This window comes from Neltuma alba, unplaced genomic scaffold (assembly GCF_004799145.2).
Source record: "Neltuma alba isolate B1F8T4 unplaced genomic scaffold, ASM479914v2 tig00011850_pilon, whole genome shotgun sequence".
Classification (NCBI taxonomy): domain Eukaryota; kingdom Viridiplantae; phylum Streptophyta; class Magnoliopsida; order Fabales; family Fabaceae; genus Neltuma; species Neltuma alba.
In genome coordinates this window covers 276,812-291,965 of record NW_021636455.1, presented here as the reverse complement: position 1 = coordinate 291,965, position 15,154 = coordinate 276,812, and the positions used below count along the sequence as shown (strand labels likewise).

The window sequence follows — 15,154 nt, the reverse complement described above, 5'->3', positions numbered from 1 at the left end:
TTATATTTTTTCTTATTATATTTTCACACACATTTTCTTTTATCTTTTATCTTATTTAGTATAGGGACATACTTAAAAACAAAAATATATTTTTAACTTATTTATTATTCTTAACTAATTATTTGTTATCTGTAAATTAATTATTTAAGTTTGTTAAGTTAATTATTAGCTATTTGTAATAAATATGTATTATTTTTTGTAAAAATAAATTTTTATAAATTTTATTACCTTCAATTGAGAGCTTGTTCTTATGCACACCCCTTATACACTTATCTGGAATTCAGTGGCCAAAAAAAAAAAAAGCTTACCTCCAATTCTGTAAATTAGGATTAAAGATTAAAAAGTTATTTTAAGATATTCCAAACAAACAAGCCCTAGATCGTGTTGCCTTACAGCGATCAAGGTGTGAAGAGGAGGTAAAAAGGTGAAAAAAGAAGAGTGAGGGGAAGTGGTTTATAGTATCTACCATGATCGTGAAATCAGTGCTGCTAAACTCAAGTCACTTTGAACGCGACTGAAGTTTTGTTCATTTTGTTTGGTCCTCTTTTCAGTTTCTGAGTTGAGAAACCCCTCTGAAAACCCTCCTTCTCGTCATGGACTTCCAAGTGGTTGTTCTCGCTGGTGGTACCTCCAACAAACTCCTTCCTCTCGTCTCCAAGGTACTCTCTTTATTAGTTTTTTTTCCCGCTTTTCGATGCTTCCTAAGATTTTCTTAGTCGCTAATATTCTGGAAATGATTCAGTTCTTTGACTGAACAAAATCCAATTCCTGAATTGGTATTCTTCTTCCTGATCCTACTTTTCCTAGCATGAAGTGGCTTTAGTGGATATCTTTTGGAAGTTCTTATCCCACGGCGGCTTTTTTTTTTTTTTTTGGCCCCCGAGTGCAGGAGGTTCCGAAACCTTTACTTCCTGTGGCGAACCGACCAGTTCTATCTTATGTTCTTGAGTTGTTGGAGCTCAGTAACCTTAAAAAGCTCATTGTGGTAAGAGGCTCTTTAATCAATCTGGTTTGTATCCATTATTTTTGTTTCCCATTTATGCTCCTGCTGGCGTCGAATATTCTACAGAGGGAGAAAAGGAAAAAGATCAGAGGACCGTTTGGTGATTTTGTCATCGTTGCCTGTAATGCAGTGACCGGCAAACTTAAAAGTTGCTGAGTCGTGATGAATCTTCGGTTCCTCGGCACAAAGGGCTATATCATTATGATAGTGCTATACATCCTGAATATTGATTGGAGTTTAGGTTATAATTCAGAATTCTTAATTCTCATTTGTCTAGGTAGTTGAAGGCGAAGAAGAAGCTCTTCATGTTGGTGGTTGGATATCAGGGGCTTATGTCGATCGTTTGAATGTTGAGGTAACCGTTGGATCCTTGCAGCAGTATATTATGAGCCATTATTCACCAAGCAACCGTGGCTTCCTCCCCTGCGTGAGGGATGCTGCTCAATAAAATCGACGACTATATGACTAAAGCGCCATATGCAAGGGATTTCATAAGTTTGGCATCCAATATTTGAAAGAAAATTAATAATAATGATTTACTGCTGATGGCCATTAATTGGAATGAAACTTTAAAACTCTTGCACAGGGTGAGAATTATTCATTAAGGTTCGTACATAATAGGTTTAAATTAGATCCATTTATTTACCCTCTCAAATATTTCTTTCATTTTGGAATAAAACTAATATGATTACAAACCATCGCATAGCCTCTAAACGGAGCTGAGGAACCATATTATTAGCTTCAATGTGTAATCAAAAGTACTTGTCTATTTGGAAATGGAGTGCTTGTAATCTGGAATGAGCTACGTAGAACCATTGGTAAGAGGTCATTAAACATAAACATGTGGGATGGCTTGAGCACCAGTGCAAATTGAAGCATAATTGTCATTATCATCCTAAGAAGTATAAACATTGATATGAACACAATAAAACATGGATATGACACTGCAAAGTGAAAAGTGTCAAAGCTGCTATATGAAGCGCTGCATCTTGTTTCATGATTGTGTCAAACAGAGTCAATTTTTTGACTTGTTTGTATTCTATAGTACATCTTATTAGTGCGGTTGATGTATTTTTGCGGTCATCTAATTATACCTTCAATGGTTTTGTATTGGTCTATAAGAGGAATCCTCCATAAGAGATAACTAAGACCCTTTGCCTCATCTAATTATACCTTCAATGGGTTCTCTTCGCCTCCGGAGCTTTGGGTTGTTTTCAATTGATTGGATAAAAGGGAAAAACTTGGCTAACCTTTCTTCTTGATCGGTGCCTCTTTAATTGAATAAAACTAATAGATACAACAAGTGATTATTTCTCCTTGGCGCTAAACTAGAAGGTGTATCTAGGTCATTTAGGTGATATTCTGGATTTTATGAGAGCAAATATATACTCATTGCCCCAGTACAGACCAGATATTTTTGTCCAAGGTGTGGAGGGTTGATCTATTAACACTTGAGAATATGTGTGAGTTACCTTTTTTAAAAAATTTGAATGAGATTTCCTCCTGGAACACTGCAACTACTTATTGAAATATTTATTGGTGGTAAATGCATTAACATTTAAGTGCATGAGGAATGTAGATACATAGGCTGCCAATTTCATAATTCATAGATGTGGTTTTCTGCAGTCTTCTGTTGCTGAGTATTTCATGATGTCATTGTGGATGCGTTTTGGGCATGCATGTTTGCTCCATGTGAAGTCTGACGTTGACAAATTAGTCTCTTGTATGGTTACAATTTTGCTTGCAGGAACAAGTGTTTCTGAGTAATGACTAAAGTTCCAAAAAAAAAAAAAAGTTACCAACACTAAATCATTATATGTACTTTGTATTAATACTAGCGTCACTTTTTGGGTACTGAGGGAGATCAATAACCTTGCATTTGTCAGCAGTGGGTTTAAGCTTGTAAACCTCATTTTCTTTTCATAAATTTATACTCCTTGACTCCTTGTACAGGTTAATTAACCATTAACTGCCATGTCCCAGGTTGCTGCTGTTCCTGAGGATGTGGGAACAGCTGGTGCAATTCGGGCTATTGCGCACCACTTAACAGCTAAAGACATTTTGGTAAGTTCTTCTCTTCCTTATGCTTCAAGCTCTGAGGCCTGAACAAAATTAATCCTTATGTTATATAGATTATGGCTATGTTTTAATTTTCTGCAGGTTGTCAGCGGTGATCTTGTTTCTGATGTACCTCCTGGTGCCATTGCTGCTGCTCATAGAAGACATGATGCAGTGGTTACTGCAATGCTTTGCCCTGCTCCAGTAAGTGGATCTTCAGAGTCAGGCACCTCTGGTGGGAAAGACAAAACCAAGAAAGTTGGCCGCCATGACTTAATTGGGCTGGATCCCACAGCACAGTTTTTACTGTACATTTCAACTGGTTAGATCATTAGTTTTTCCTTAAATTTGTTTTTTACTTTATATGTTCCTCATGTGGAATCTTGAAACTTGTTCAGGAGCTGAATTGGGAAAAGATGTTCGAATTCAGAAGAGCATACTTCGAGCAGTTGGTCAGGTGTAGTTATTCGTTGCTATGTTTCTTTATCTTCCCTTTAGCTTTGAATTATGCAATGTTAAATAAACGTCCTTTACCAATTGAGAAAATCATTTGTTTATGCTTAACTAATGTTACTTCCACGCACATTTTTCCACTGTCTTGACATTTCTAATTCTGCATGTTGGCGAACATCATCATTGATTTTCTTTTTCGTCTGCCTAGAGATGAAAATTATATTGCCTGTGCCAAACGCATTTAATTTGCTTCAGTTTAGTCATGGCATGAATGGTTTACACAAGAAGCAAATGGAGGCAAATTAAAACGTTCAAGGAGTACATAAAAATCGAATGTTAGGAGATATATTGAGAAAACAAGTTCTTTTGAGGACTGACATGACAGTTTCCTTCCTTTAGCTAATACTATATTGAATGATAAAGTATTTTATGCTATTTTCTTCTCCACTTATTTTTTTTAAACTTTTTATCCTTTTTGTAGATGGAGATAAGAGCTGATCTTATGGATGCCCATTTGTATGCGTTTAAGAGGTATTATCATTTGCTTCTTAACTTTCCTACGTTCCAAATCTAAGATTTGGAAACTTACGTCACTGATTTCTTTTCAGGTCAGTTCTACTAGAAGTTTTGGATCAAAAGGCTAAGTTTCATAGCTTAAAGCAGGACGTACTGCCTTACCTAGTCCGGAGCCAACTGGTTAGTTGCTCAAGATTTCTGTAGTGGTATGTTAAGGGATTTTTGTTCCAAAGTTCTAACGTGTTTCAAATTTTCTTAAATTATCATCAGAGATCAGAAGTTTTGTTCAATGGTACACCACAAACTGAAGAAAATGGATCTGAGAAGGTTGTGTCTCAGAGCAATGAACAAATGTTATCTCAAATCCTTTCCAATGCGACTCATCCGACCTTTCATCAACAATATGAACTGGGTCGTAATGGTTCTACTTTTGCTGGAAGAACTCATAAATGCTGTGTTTATATTGCTGAAAGCAGCAAGTATTGTGCACGCTTAAATTCTATTCAAGCATACAGCGACATAAATCGAGATGTGAGTTCAATTAGTTGGTAGAACTTTTTATTTAGGATAGTGTGTCAGTTTGCCATCATGTTTAAAATTACTTATAAGTATATTTCACATAAGTCGAGATAAAACTTTTGTCACATACTTATCTTGTATTCTGTAAATCATGATTGAAAAGTTGCTTGGAAGCCATTCCAAATGGGCCCAGTGTTAAATGGTTCTTCAGGATGCACTTTGCTTCCTTGAGATTCAGAAAACTTTTTGATGTGACAGGTGATAGGAGAAGCTAGCCATTTATCAGGGTATTCCTTTTCTGCTCACAACAATATCATCCATCCTTCTGCAGAACTTGGAGCAAAAACCACCGTGAGTTAAACTATCTACAAACACTTCACAACCAATATATATGCGGTCTTTATGTGGAAAACATGCTGTGTAATTCTGGTATACAATGTTGATTATGGTGACTTCTTTTAGGTAGGACCACATTGTATGCTGGGTGAAGGTTCACAGATGAGTGACAAGTGCAGTGTTAAGCGGTCTGTTATTGGTCGTCATTGCCGGATAGGTGCCAATGTTAAGGTGGGTTGATATATTAGTAATACAAGTTGATTGGAAGTTTGCCTTTTGTTTTTCAATTAATCAATGACATGGAGATCTTTATACTCGGTGGGTGGTTAGCATTTGGGCTCCTATTAATGTTCTGTTGTATTGAGTGAGGTTTATGTGTCATTTTATTTGAATTTTCTTATCCATCTGCAGATTGTTAATTCCATAGTTATGAATCATGTTACCATTGGAGATGGTTGCTCGATCCAAGGTTCTGTCATTTGCAGCAATGTGCAGCTCCAAGAACGTGTTGTGCTGAAGGATTGTCAAGTAAGTTCTCCAGCTCTCTCTTGCTTGCTTGGTTATGTTGGAAACTTGAATTGGATTTGATGTCGCCTGTTTTCCCAGATTGGAGCAGGTTATGTTGTCACTGCGGGAAGTGAGTACAAAGGAGAAGTATTGGCTAGGAAATGAAAATGACGTGTGAAAGTCTGATGGGGAACATGGCAAGTTGAATTTTGTTGTGCCTGGTCGGTTATGGCTTGGAGGAAATTTTTGGAGTCGTCGCTAGAGCCACGAGCAATGGTGTGCTCTTGGCAACAACCAATAGCTCATTGATTTTTGCGGTTTCTCTTCTTCATTCCCCAACCCCAACCCCCCCCCTAAAAAAGAAAAGAAAAAAAAACCCAAAAAAGTTTGGCTCTTTTTTATTTAAAATTTTTTTTGGCCCCATCCCGGTTGAGTTTCCAAGCACTAATGTTGAACCAGAGTTTAAAACACATCTTCAATCAATCATTGTTTAGGATCTCTGCACATAAATGACTACATACTGACCTGCGTTTTACTTTATACCTAAATGGTCTGCTGTGTAAATGCTGGCACTAGAGGTTGTAGTTCGTATTGTTTTATATTACGAGTTTTATGGTCCATTCAAAATCATCATCATTGCAACTTGCCCGCCGTTGATCTTTCCCGTGAATCATACCGGCTCACATGTTGCGGCCATGAACATTTACCGCGCTCTGTTTTTATATGTTCTTTTCGGGGCAAAAAGGCATGTTAAACAGTTAAAGTTTACAATCAAAGCAAAACATCACATTTTAACTAGAACTGTGTATTAAAGGAACGAAGGTGATGGACGTATTGACTGAAATAATGCAATCATGTTCAAACTAACAAGGCCTGAAGCTAACTGAACCTTCTACCTGACAACACGTTGTTTGTTGCCACTGTTGCTTGTACTAAGTGCAATATTGTGCACTCAAGACACGATTCGAATTGTCACGAAGCTTGTGGTAGTGATAGGCGATAATCTTATCAAAATGATTGTGCACTAATGCATGGGATATGACTGTACTATAATATTTACTTTGCAAATCGGAGCGTCCATTCTGCTGCCATATCATCGTGCTTTCCTTTATCTCCCAAGTACAGGTAGGCAATGCCAGGGACAGCTGCATAACAGCTGCATTATTTGCCATACCAATAACATCTTCATACTTTACTCCAAAGACATACATAGATTCTTCGTATAAAAGTTATTATAGGCCTTGGCGTCGCCAATGCTGGTACGTATTTGACTCCCGAAATCAACTTGACTCAAAACTAAAGACTTGAAACAAAAAGCATCAATCCAGTTAAGTCACAATACACAATGTGCAACATTATATCAACTTCCATTTTCGAAAAATTAAGACATCCCATTAATTCCTCAATTTGATTTAGAAGGGACGGGTCGGAATTTATCAAAATCGATCTAACTGCAAGTAGCACCTCAGTAATAGTTAGTCGGGACTCCAATCATCCTTCAATATGCCCAAACTAACTCAGCTAGTAGTGTCTATATGCAAGTAAATACGAGTCTTGCATATGACCTGCAGGCTAGATGTTTGATTGAGGAATTAGACTTGAGAGACCACTAACAAGTTACAATTCAACGTTCTAGACCGAGAGACCACTAACAAGTTAACATCCAATATTCAGCAATTCAGACTCAGCCAACATTACGTTACAAAACCATAAACCAGGCAGCAAAAGTTCCCCCGTATGGAGTCAAAAGGTAAAACTTATATGCCCTCATACCTCGAGATTCCCCCTTTTATTCGCATTTGTTGTACAATTTGGCATATATACACACGTTTGGATCGAGAAGAATAGAGAAGAAAAGAGGTGGAAGGATTTTTTATTTTTCTTTCTTACCTTCTCATTTTTCTTATTGGTTTGAATTAGGATGAACAGTGTTTCCCATTTCTTCTCATTTTACCTCCTCAATCCAAGCGTACTTCGAAAGAAGTAACTAAATCTATTATTAAATTTCTCTTCTTAACCTTCAATCTCCTCCATTCCATGGTAAGTTGAAAGTTTGGAAAGGCTAAAATAAATAAAAGAGTTCAGTAATCTAAATTTTGAAATTATTGCCTTTGCAGAAAAATAAATATTTAAAAAAATTTAAGAAAAATAAAGACAAACAAGAGAAATAGATTGACATGTTCGGAGCAATCCGAAGCAATTATAAAAATACAACATAATCCCTTTCTCCAGTCATGACTCATGAAGTACTCTACTTTTAACTCGAACCTCACATGGTCAAATGACAATTTACTCCATTTTCATGGAAAACAATTATAACTCCGCAGAACTACTTGACGAAGAATAATGTTGCTCAATACACCTGCGGAAACTTAAAGGGATATTCACTCGGAAATATTATGTCAGGGAAAAATAGGCCACCCTCATAAGGTGTCCCCACAACAAAAGAGAGGTTTGTCAAGATTGCCTTCTCATGCTGATGCAACTTGTAGTTAACCTATGCTCACATATCACTAAAACTCTTCGAATTCAATTAAAAAGAATGCAGGACTTATTGGTAGACCAGATTTCGCTCAACATACTTAAAATTTCTGTGTGGTAGGCATAAGCAACCCCGATCACATGTTTGGCATGTAGTTTCATTACAGACCAAAAAAGAACTCTCTCTTAGGATATGGCTACAATTTATTTGGAGGTCGACCTTCTAATTTCTCAATTTATTTGGATGTTATACTCCCCACCTTCCAGTAAACTTGATTGAATTGAATCATTATAATATTTAGCAACGGTCTAGTGGAAGTGGCCATCACAATCTGGCACATACTCACCATGTTCTATTGGAGCCAAAATCCATAACCCCATGTTCAGGTTTCAATAGACCTATGAAACAGGCGAAAAAGAAGACTGCCAAAATAGAGTTGTAAACACATATTCAGTATAAAGACAAGGAGCAAATGTTAAGACCTGTACTGACCGATTAAAGCTGAAGAAGATCTTCCTCCTCCCCCACCCGACATCATGATCTCTGTACTGACCGATTTTCACTATCAATCCACGAATATGCAGAATCACCAGAGTGAGAGGCAATGTTCACTGCTCCAAAAAAAAATGAAGGCACAAAAAGTGCGTCCCAAATTTCTAAAATGAAGCATATTGTTGCTTTCTTCGAACTCTGATTTTTAGGTATTGAGAATTTCTTAAATTTCGGAAATTTTATCTTATAAATTGCGTACCAATTACTACAGAACTTCAGTGATGCTTTTTTCTTTCGAGAGAATTAAAAAAAAATCTCCAAATTACTAAATCTCAAAATTTGATGCAACACTTCTATAGATTTTGAAATAAACACATTTTTATAAGAATTTTTTATTTGAAATTTAGTAATTTCAAATTTTTTTAGAGGAATTCTCTCTTCTTTTTTCTTCTCGATATATGTTCAATATACATGTAAACAAAGGATTTTGAAATAATACAAGTTTTTTATATTTTAATAATATGCATGGGATTAACCGTTCTAAACTTTTCCTTTCCTAACCATAAGATTGCAATTTCAACCGTCCAAAGTGTAAGCAAGTCCTTCACTCTTTCCTTAGCTTTTAATTTTTAGATAACTTCGAAAATAGTGTACGTTGTACGGACAATAGATTCTGAAGTAAAATATGCTGTCCATTGTACCAAAAAAATTGTGCCATTTAGATTTTAGACTTCTAATATTTAGCTGTTAGGTTTGTGAGCATAACGGAGAGACCTCGTGATAAATGGCACAAATCCATGTTGGATCAGAGGAATCAGTTAGTCTTCGAGCTATGAAATGGAGTGTTGGCGGCGGTAGCAGAGCCAGCCATCCATCCAACAAATGAACCTCCCGGGGAAAAACAACAGAAAGACAATGCTGAAAATGAGAACAACATTGTTCTGAACAAAGTCAATGCCAATCTTGAGATTTCAGAATTTCCCGTTTGTTGTTATGCTGCTATAAGGGCTCAATCTCAGGTTCCGCAACTGAACTTACCTTGTCTGTAAATTACAATGATCCTAACCTCCCAATCAGTACGACAAATGGATTGATGGGAAAGATAAAGAGAAATGGACACAAAATTGATTATAACTTCATTCCGCGAATCAATTTTTAGACGGCAAACCTTCAGGTCATAGCAACACCAATGCCAAAAATTACACTAGATATCAGATTCTGAAGCATGGATACTCGCAGGCTCCAACTTCCTCCAACTGCGCTTTCGGGACCCAGTGATAAAGGAGGAAAACTCCCTCCTGTCAGACTTGAGTTGGAACTGAAATCAAAATATGCATGCTCAGATCAGATTTTATTATAGAAACTACTTTTAATTTACTTAATTAAGAGACAGCAGCACTTCTCACCTTCCTGTGTATCTACAGGAGCCATGACCTGCAACACAACACCCGGCATTAATTGCTTAACTTCTCAGAAATCTTCAACACAGGTTCACCATAATACCATGCCATAAGAAGTAAGCATTTATTGATATACACCGCTCAGGGGACTAATGTTCACCGAAAAGAGAAAAATGATTACGTAAATCGCTTTAGAGTATAGCGTCTGCCTATTAGCATATAAGAAATAATAGCTAGGTCAGCGGTCTGAACATTGAATTATGATCTAAGAAAAGCACAAACTTCTGAATACCCCGAGCGAAAACACTTCCTACTGTTGGAAGTACTTCTATAAATCCTTATAGGAGAAAACAACTACCCTTCAAATGCAGTGGCACCAAATTCAACACTCCAATGATGATGATCATGAAATGCAAATTACACAGTAAGAACTCGCACAAATACATTCTCAATTTTATAGTTTGTTTTCAAAGTAGGCACCATTAAATTTCTATGACTTTCGGCACGAGTTTGAAAATGCAATACCTAATTTGTGTTGCTTGATAAAAATTAGAAGAGCAACATATCAAGAAATCCTGTTTAATAAACATAGATAGGCCACGCTGACTTACTAGGATCCACAGCAGTTGTTGTAGCTGTACCATCGAAGTCACATGTTCCGCCAGTAGCACGCATCTTTTGATAATAATCGTTGTAAGCATAAGAGGCATGGCTTTTTACATTATTAGGTGAGTAACATGGCTTTCCCGGTTGAATAGCTGCGCAGTTAGCATGACCTTGTCCACAAGCCCAGTTCAGGCCTGCTTGCAGCTTATCAGAATCTGCACCATCTTTAGCAACGCAAAAAACTGCTGAAGAATTTCCAGTACTTCGACCAGATCCAATCAAACTCAAAGGATAGACAGCACTTCCATTAGTACTAAGAATGCCCCAGTTTTTTTCTGATATAGGCCCATTCCTCTTGTCTTCATTAAACAATTCATATATGTATGTATTAATGGCTATTTGTGGCTGACTAGGTGGACCAGAACCATTTAGGACTCGTCTAATCAAATTATTATTGTAGGTCTCAGCATTTTCCACAGTAGCATCAGGTTCATTTGATCCACCAAATGATGGCCAACCAGTCTCTGTGACAATAATTGGGATATTCGAGAAGTGGAAAGCATCTATAGAATAATAGGTAGCATCAACCATAGCATCAAACATACTGCTATAATGGAACAGAGTGTTTGGATCAACAATTTGCTTGACTGAAGGAAGTGGTTGAAAAAGAGCATATTCAATTGGGAAAATACCATCTCCCTTGGTGTATCCATAATAAGGATAAGCATTCAACATGTACGAGGAGTTTGTGTTCTTCAAAAACTGAAGGAGTTGGTAAATTGTGGAGTTCATAGAAGAATTAAAGGTGGCAGTGGAAGGAGGAAAAGGCCTAGGTATTACGTCCATGGACTGTGGAGTTGAAACTTTGACCCGAAAGTTAAGGTTTGCAGCAACCAGGGCTCTGTGAAGATAATTCATAGCAGGAACTAAAACAGGGGCAACATTTGGGATTTGGGTAAGAACCTCACTACCAACTGCTATGGATGTGATATTGGTGGAAGGCATATAAGCTGCTACATTTTTATTGACCCAGGCTGCAGCTACTGACGGAGATTCTCCAATCCTCAGTAACTCCTCATTTGTGACACCAACAATTACTTCAATACTGGAGTTTGCAAGAGCCTGCAGCATGTGAGTATTGGCATCATAAAGGCGCACATGAGTAATTTGATGGGCTTTAAGAATAGCAACAACATCCGTGGCTGATGGCAGGTTAGAAACATCAGTTCCAATGTTTACTCCCACAAATGCACCTGCAAGTTCAAGAACACAATCAAATATCAACTCAAAGAAAACATGATATCTATTCAGTCATCACCTTGTTGCTTCCCCACGTGGCTTTCACAAATCAGTTTTTTTTCCCCCTTTTGCAATAGTCTTGTAATCCATTCATATAGTGCAAACAGCAATTTGAACCCTTAATTATTGCTTCATCTATCAAGCTAAAAATTGAAGAGCGCAGGACATTAACTTGGAAAAGACAGAAACTCAGCTTGCAATTGTCTTTATCAAGAGATGAGTTTCAAGTATTTCGAAGTATCCATAAATCCTTCCCCTATTTAAATCTGATTGACCAAATATAGATGGCCAGAAAGGGGTATGGGTTAGTTACCTGATGTGCAGCTTAAAATTGTAGCAGCGAGGAACAAGACACTTGCAAGCCATCTTTTAAGCCTCATTCCATCCAACACAACTTCAATCGCTGACGTAAGCCCAATGTCAATGGCTAACCGGAACGTATGGCCCTTAACCGGAATGTATGACCCTTAACTATCGAAACCTAAACAATCAACTTGCAATCAGATTTTCTGCGACTTGAATCACCAATACATACAGAAACAATTAATTCAAAGCCCACCACTGGGATCAAACAGCAGCTTTGAAGGATCGAAGACTTTCAAAAATTAAGAGACCAAATAAATGCTGACGATAGTTAATTTTCTTTATATGATGATAATGATAAAATGGGTGTGTGTAAGCGTCGTTGCCCATTGCCGCAGACATTTGTTAAATAAGTTAACTCCGACCAAAGCATTCAGGCAAGCATGTGAAAACGACGGCAGTACTTCACTTTGTTCTCGAAAAAGAAATTAAGTCACTTAAAAATCACCAATATCAAACAAATTACTAGAATCATGGCTTAGCTAAGAAATGCAAGAACAGTGGAAGAGATGCTAAGCAGAATTTACCTTTTTTCCCCCTTAAAAGGCATGGCTAAAACAAAAGAATTCCTAAAGTTATTCAGGAGGCAAATGTGTACAAAGAACAGAAAAGAAGCACGGAGGCCCGCTGAATGTTTTAGAGATTTCATCGCTTTAATCGGCACGTCATCAGGTTATACTTCACTCGTTAGTTAGAAACTCAGAAACCTACTTTCGGCATAACTATCCCTTGGGAAGGAGAATCCCGGAAGCCACCTTAGCAAATGGTGAAGCTATACTGGTACCTGATCTGATCAACCCAAAGAAACGAAACGCAGTTGTGGTTCATAGCTGCTGTAGCACCTCTGCTAAGAAGACCCGCGAAGAAATCCCCGAACAGAAGAATGCTAGGGGCAAAAAGCGAGAATCCAGTGAGATTACCACTGAAACCCACACCCCCCCCCCCCCAAAAAAAAAAAGGAAAGAAAAAAACAGCAAAAGATGCTTCCTTTTAAATGCCTAAGCTGGAACAACGCAAAAAAGTCACTTGTAGCAGAGTGGCTAAGTGAACATTTGCAGAAAAGGCAGACAAAGCTACGTGAACACCGTAATAACTATTGAACAATAACCCTCCTACGCATTACAGATTCATGGTTCAAAGATAGCACTGCAGATTAGGTGAAGTAGAAAAGTAAGTAAAATGGAAGAAGAATGCATATTGATGAACCTCTAATGGCAGCTTCGCTCGAATCCAAGATACTGAACAGCCAAGAGAGCAAAAGTCTTACTCTTGCTGCTCTCGGGCTGTCTCCTTGTGCTTCTTTTTCTCCCGAGGGGCATCGAGATAGTCGCCGTGCATTTAGTTCATATTATATTATTTATTGCATTTGTAAGAATCAGGGGTTGTTTGGATAGAAACTAAACCATAGTTTCAAAAGTGTTTTTATGGTCTACGAAATAAATATGTAGGGGAATTTGTTTCGTTTTATAAAAAAGTGTTTCTGAAATTATGATTTAGAGGTTGCCAAACACTTTTTTAGTAAAAGGAAATGATTCTCCCAATAAAAAGGCAATTCTTTCTCCCCTTTGCATCGGGTAATTAAAGTGAGAGGGAAAAAAAAACTCAATAAACTGAACATGAGCCGAAAGGTCATGACGCGTACGAACCATCTGGTGGGGCAAATCTAATGGGGCTAAATCACTAAAATGTGATTTTTTTTTTTGGTAACATTGATTATTAAACAGTGTCAGTAAACACATATAACATCACAGTTGGCCCCAAAAAAAAAACATATAACATATCTTTCTTTCTTTTTTGACCAAATCAAGCCTGATGTCCAGATGCCGGTGAGCAGGTGGTGATAAATTGTGAAAATATTACAAATTTTTAAATCAGGATAAATATGCTGCGGAAAAATGCTAATGAAAAATAATATTCTATACATTTCCTATATGATATATGAAACTAAGTAAATTTTATGAATAATATGATTTTTTTGGGATCAATATGAATAATATAACTTGATGTAAAATATCAATATTATGAATGTTGGTACTAGTTAGAAACGCGCCTGATGGGAAGGGTGGTGTGAAAGGTAAAAAGGTTCATTAAAAAGTCAGAAGAATGGGGACATCCCTGATAGAGGCTAATTAGAGAGCAGCAATAGTACCTGAAGACTCTCTCTTACCTGCACTGGCACTTTTATTTTCAATATATAACGAATGGTAGTATAAACTTCAAAACTGATTTGTTTTAAAGAAAAATATGAGGTGTTATAGCAGATGTAATGGCATAGAATCATAGATTTACAGTGAAGATAAAGCACACAAGGGAGGGAGGGAGGGGGTGAAGGGTCAAATTCTAAGGAGGAGATGGGGGAATTAGTTTGCCCCCCAGGGGCTGACAAAGACATGGGAATTTTCAAGACAGAAAAACAATCCTCCTTCTTAGTTGTAAAGTGCACTCCTTGGGGTGGCCACTGGCTACTACTGTTTTATTTTGATGGTGTCCTTTCATCCCGCCCCGCTCTTTTCATCTCAAAATTCAAACCCCAATTACATGGAACGCATAACAGCTGTAGCCCAAATATAGCGACATTCTTCTTTGTTTTTTTCGGCCTGAGTATAGCGACATTCATTTCGCAAGCCCTTTTCTCATCCTGCTTTCCTGCTTACTCGTACTATTTGCATTGTGGACCCATCTGCCCCGTATTCAGTTCTCATGGTGGAATTTAGGTTTGGGATTACACTAATTTTCCTTACAACCTATTATATTTTGAATCATAATTTTCCTTTAACCAACATATATTATGAACAAAAAGGAGTACTATTCAATCTAATGTTATCTGATCATATTTAGTATTCGTCTACATTATAACTAACTTGTACTCTATTCTCACATATCAATATTAAAGTTTTTCTTTCTATTTACAAATCATTCTCACCTTTCTCCCTCTTCTTTTTTCAAATATAAATTAAATAGGAATGAAATTGAAAGATATTCTAGCTTTACACGTCTCAAATTACATCCACCCATTTCCCTATGCCCCTTGCACAAAATCAAGCCATCCAAATTAAGGCCTGTTATCTATTAGAATCCTAACCCCTCTCCTTTCAACGCTACTTTGCATGATTACTGCAA

The 15,154-nt window shown here is 37.2% G+C and overlaps 2 protein-coding genes across 4 annotated transcripts; one reads left to right on the top strand and one right to left on the bottom strand.

Annotated features, from left to right (window-relative positions):
* Positions 1 to 515: 515 nt before the first annotated feature.
* LOC114718442 (translation initiation factor eIF-2B subunit gamma) lies at positions 516 to 6,019 on the top strand. Its single transcript, XM_028903752.1, has 13 exons — positions 516 to 659; positions 890 to 985; positions 1,281 to 1,358; positions 2,987 to 3,067; positions 3,164 to 3,383; positions 3,460 to 3,518; positions 3,996 to 4,045; positions 4,123 to 4,210; positions 4,301 to 4,561; positions 4,808 to 4,900; positions 5,012 to 5,116; positions 5,297 to 5,413; positions 5,492 to 6,019. Exons 1-13 carry the CDS (start codon positions 594 to 596, stop codon positions 5,555 to 5,557), a joined length of 1,380 nt encoding a protein of 459 aa, XP_028759585.1. The 5' UTR covers positions 516 to 593; the 3' UTR covers positions 5,558 to 6,019.
* Positions 6,020 to 9,151: 3,132 nt separating this feature from the next.
* Positions 9,152 to 13,373, bottom strand: LOC114718441 (glucan endo-1,3-beta-glucosidase 4). Of its 3 annotated transcripts, none has more exons than XM_028903749.1 (5): positions 13,241 to 13,373; positions 11,985 to 12,152; positions 10,378 to 11,625; positions 9,773 to 9,800; positions 9,152 to 9,684 (listed from the first exon to the last, which is right to left on the bottom strand). In XM_028903749.1, exons 2-5 carry the CDS (start codon positions 12,049 to 12,051, stop codon positions 9,537 to 9,539), a joined length of 1,491 nt encoding a protein of 496 aa, XP_028759582.1. In that variant the 5' UTR covers positions 12,052 to 12,152; positions 13,241 to 13,373; the 3' UTR covers positions 9,152 to 9,536. The 3 variants fall into 3 exon arrangements, with proteins under 3 accessions (XP_028759582.1, XP_028759583.1, XP_028759584.1); XM_028903750.1 differs by lacking the exon at positions 13,241 to 13,373 and adding an exon at positions 12,746 to 12,958; XM_028903751.1 differs by lacking the exon at positions 13,241 to 13,373 and adding an exon at positions 12,562 to 12,703.
* Positions 13,374 to 15,154: the final 1,781 nt, after the last annotated feature.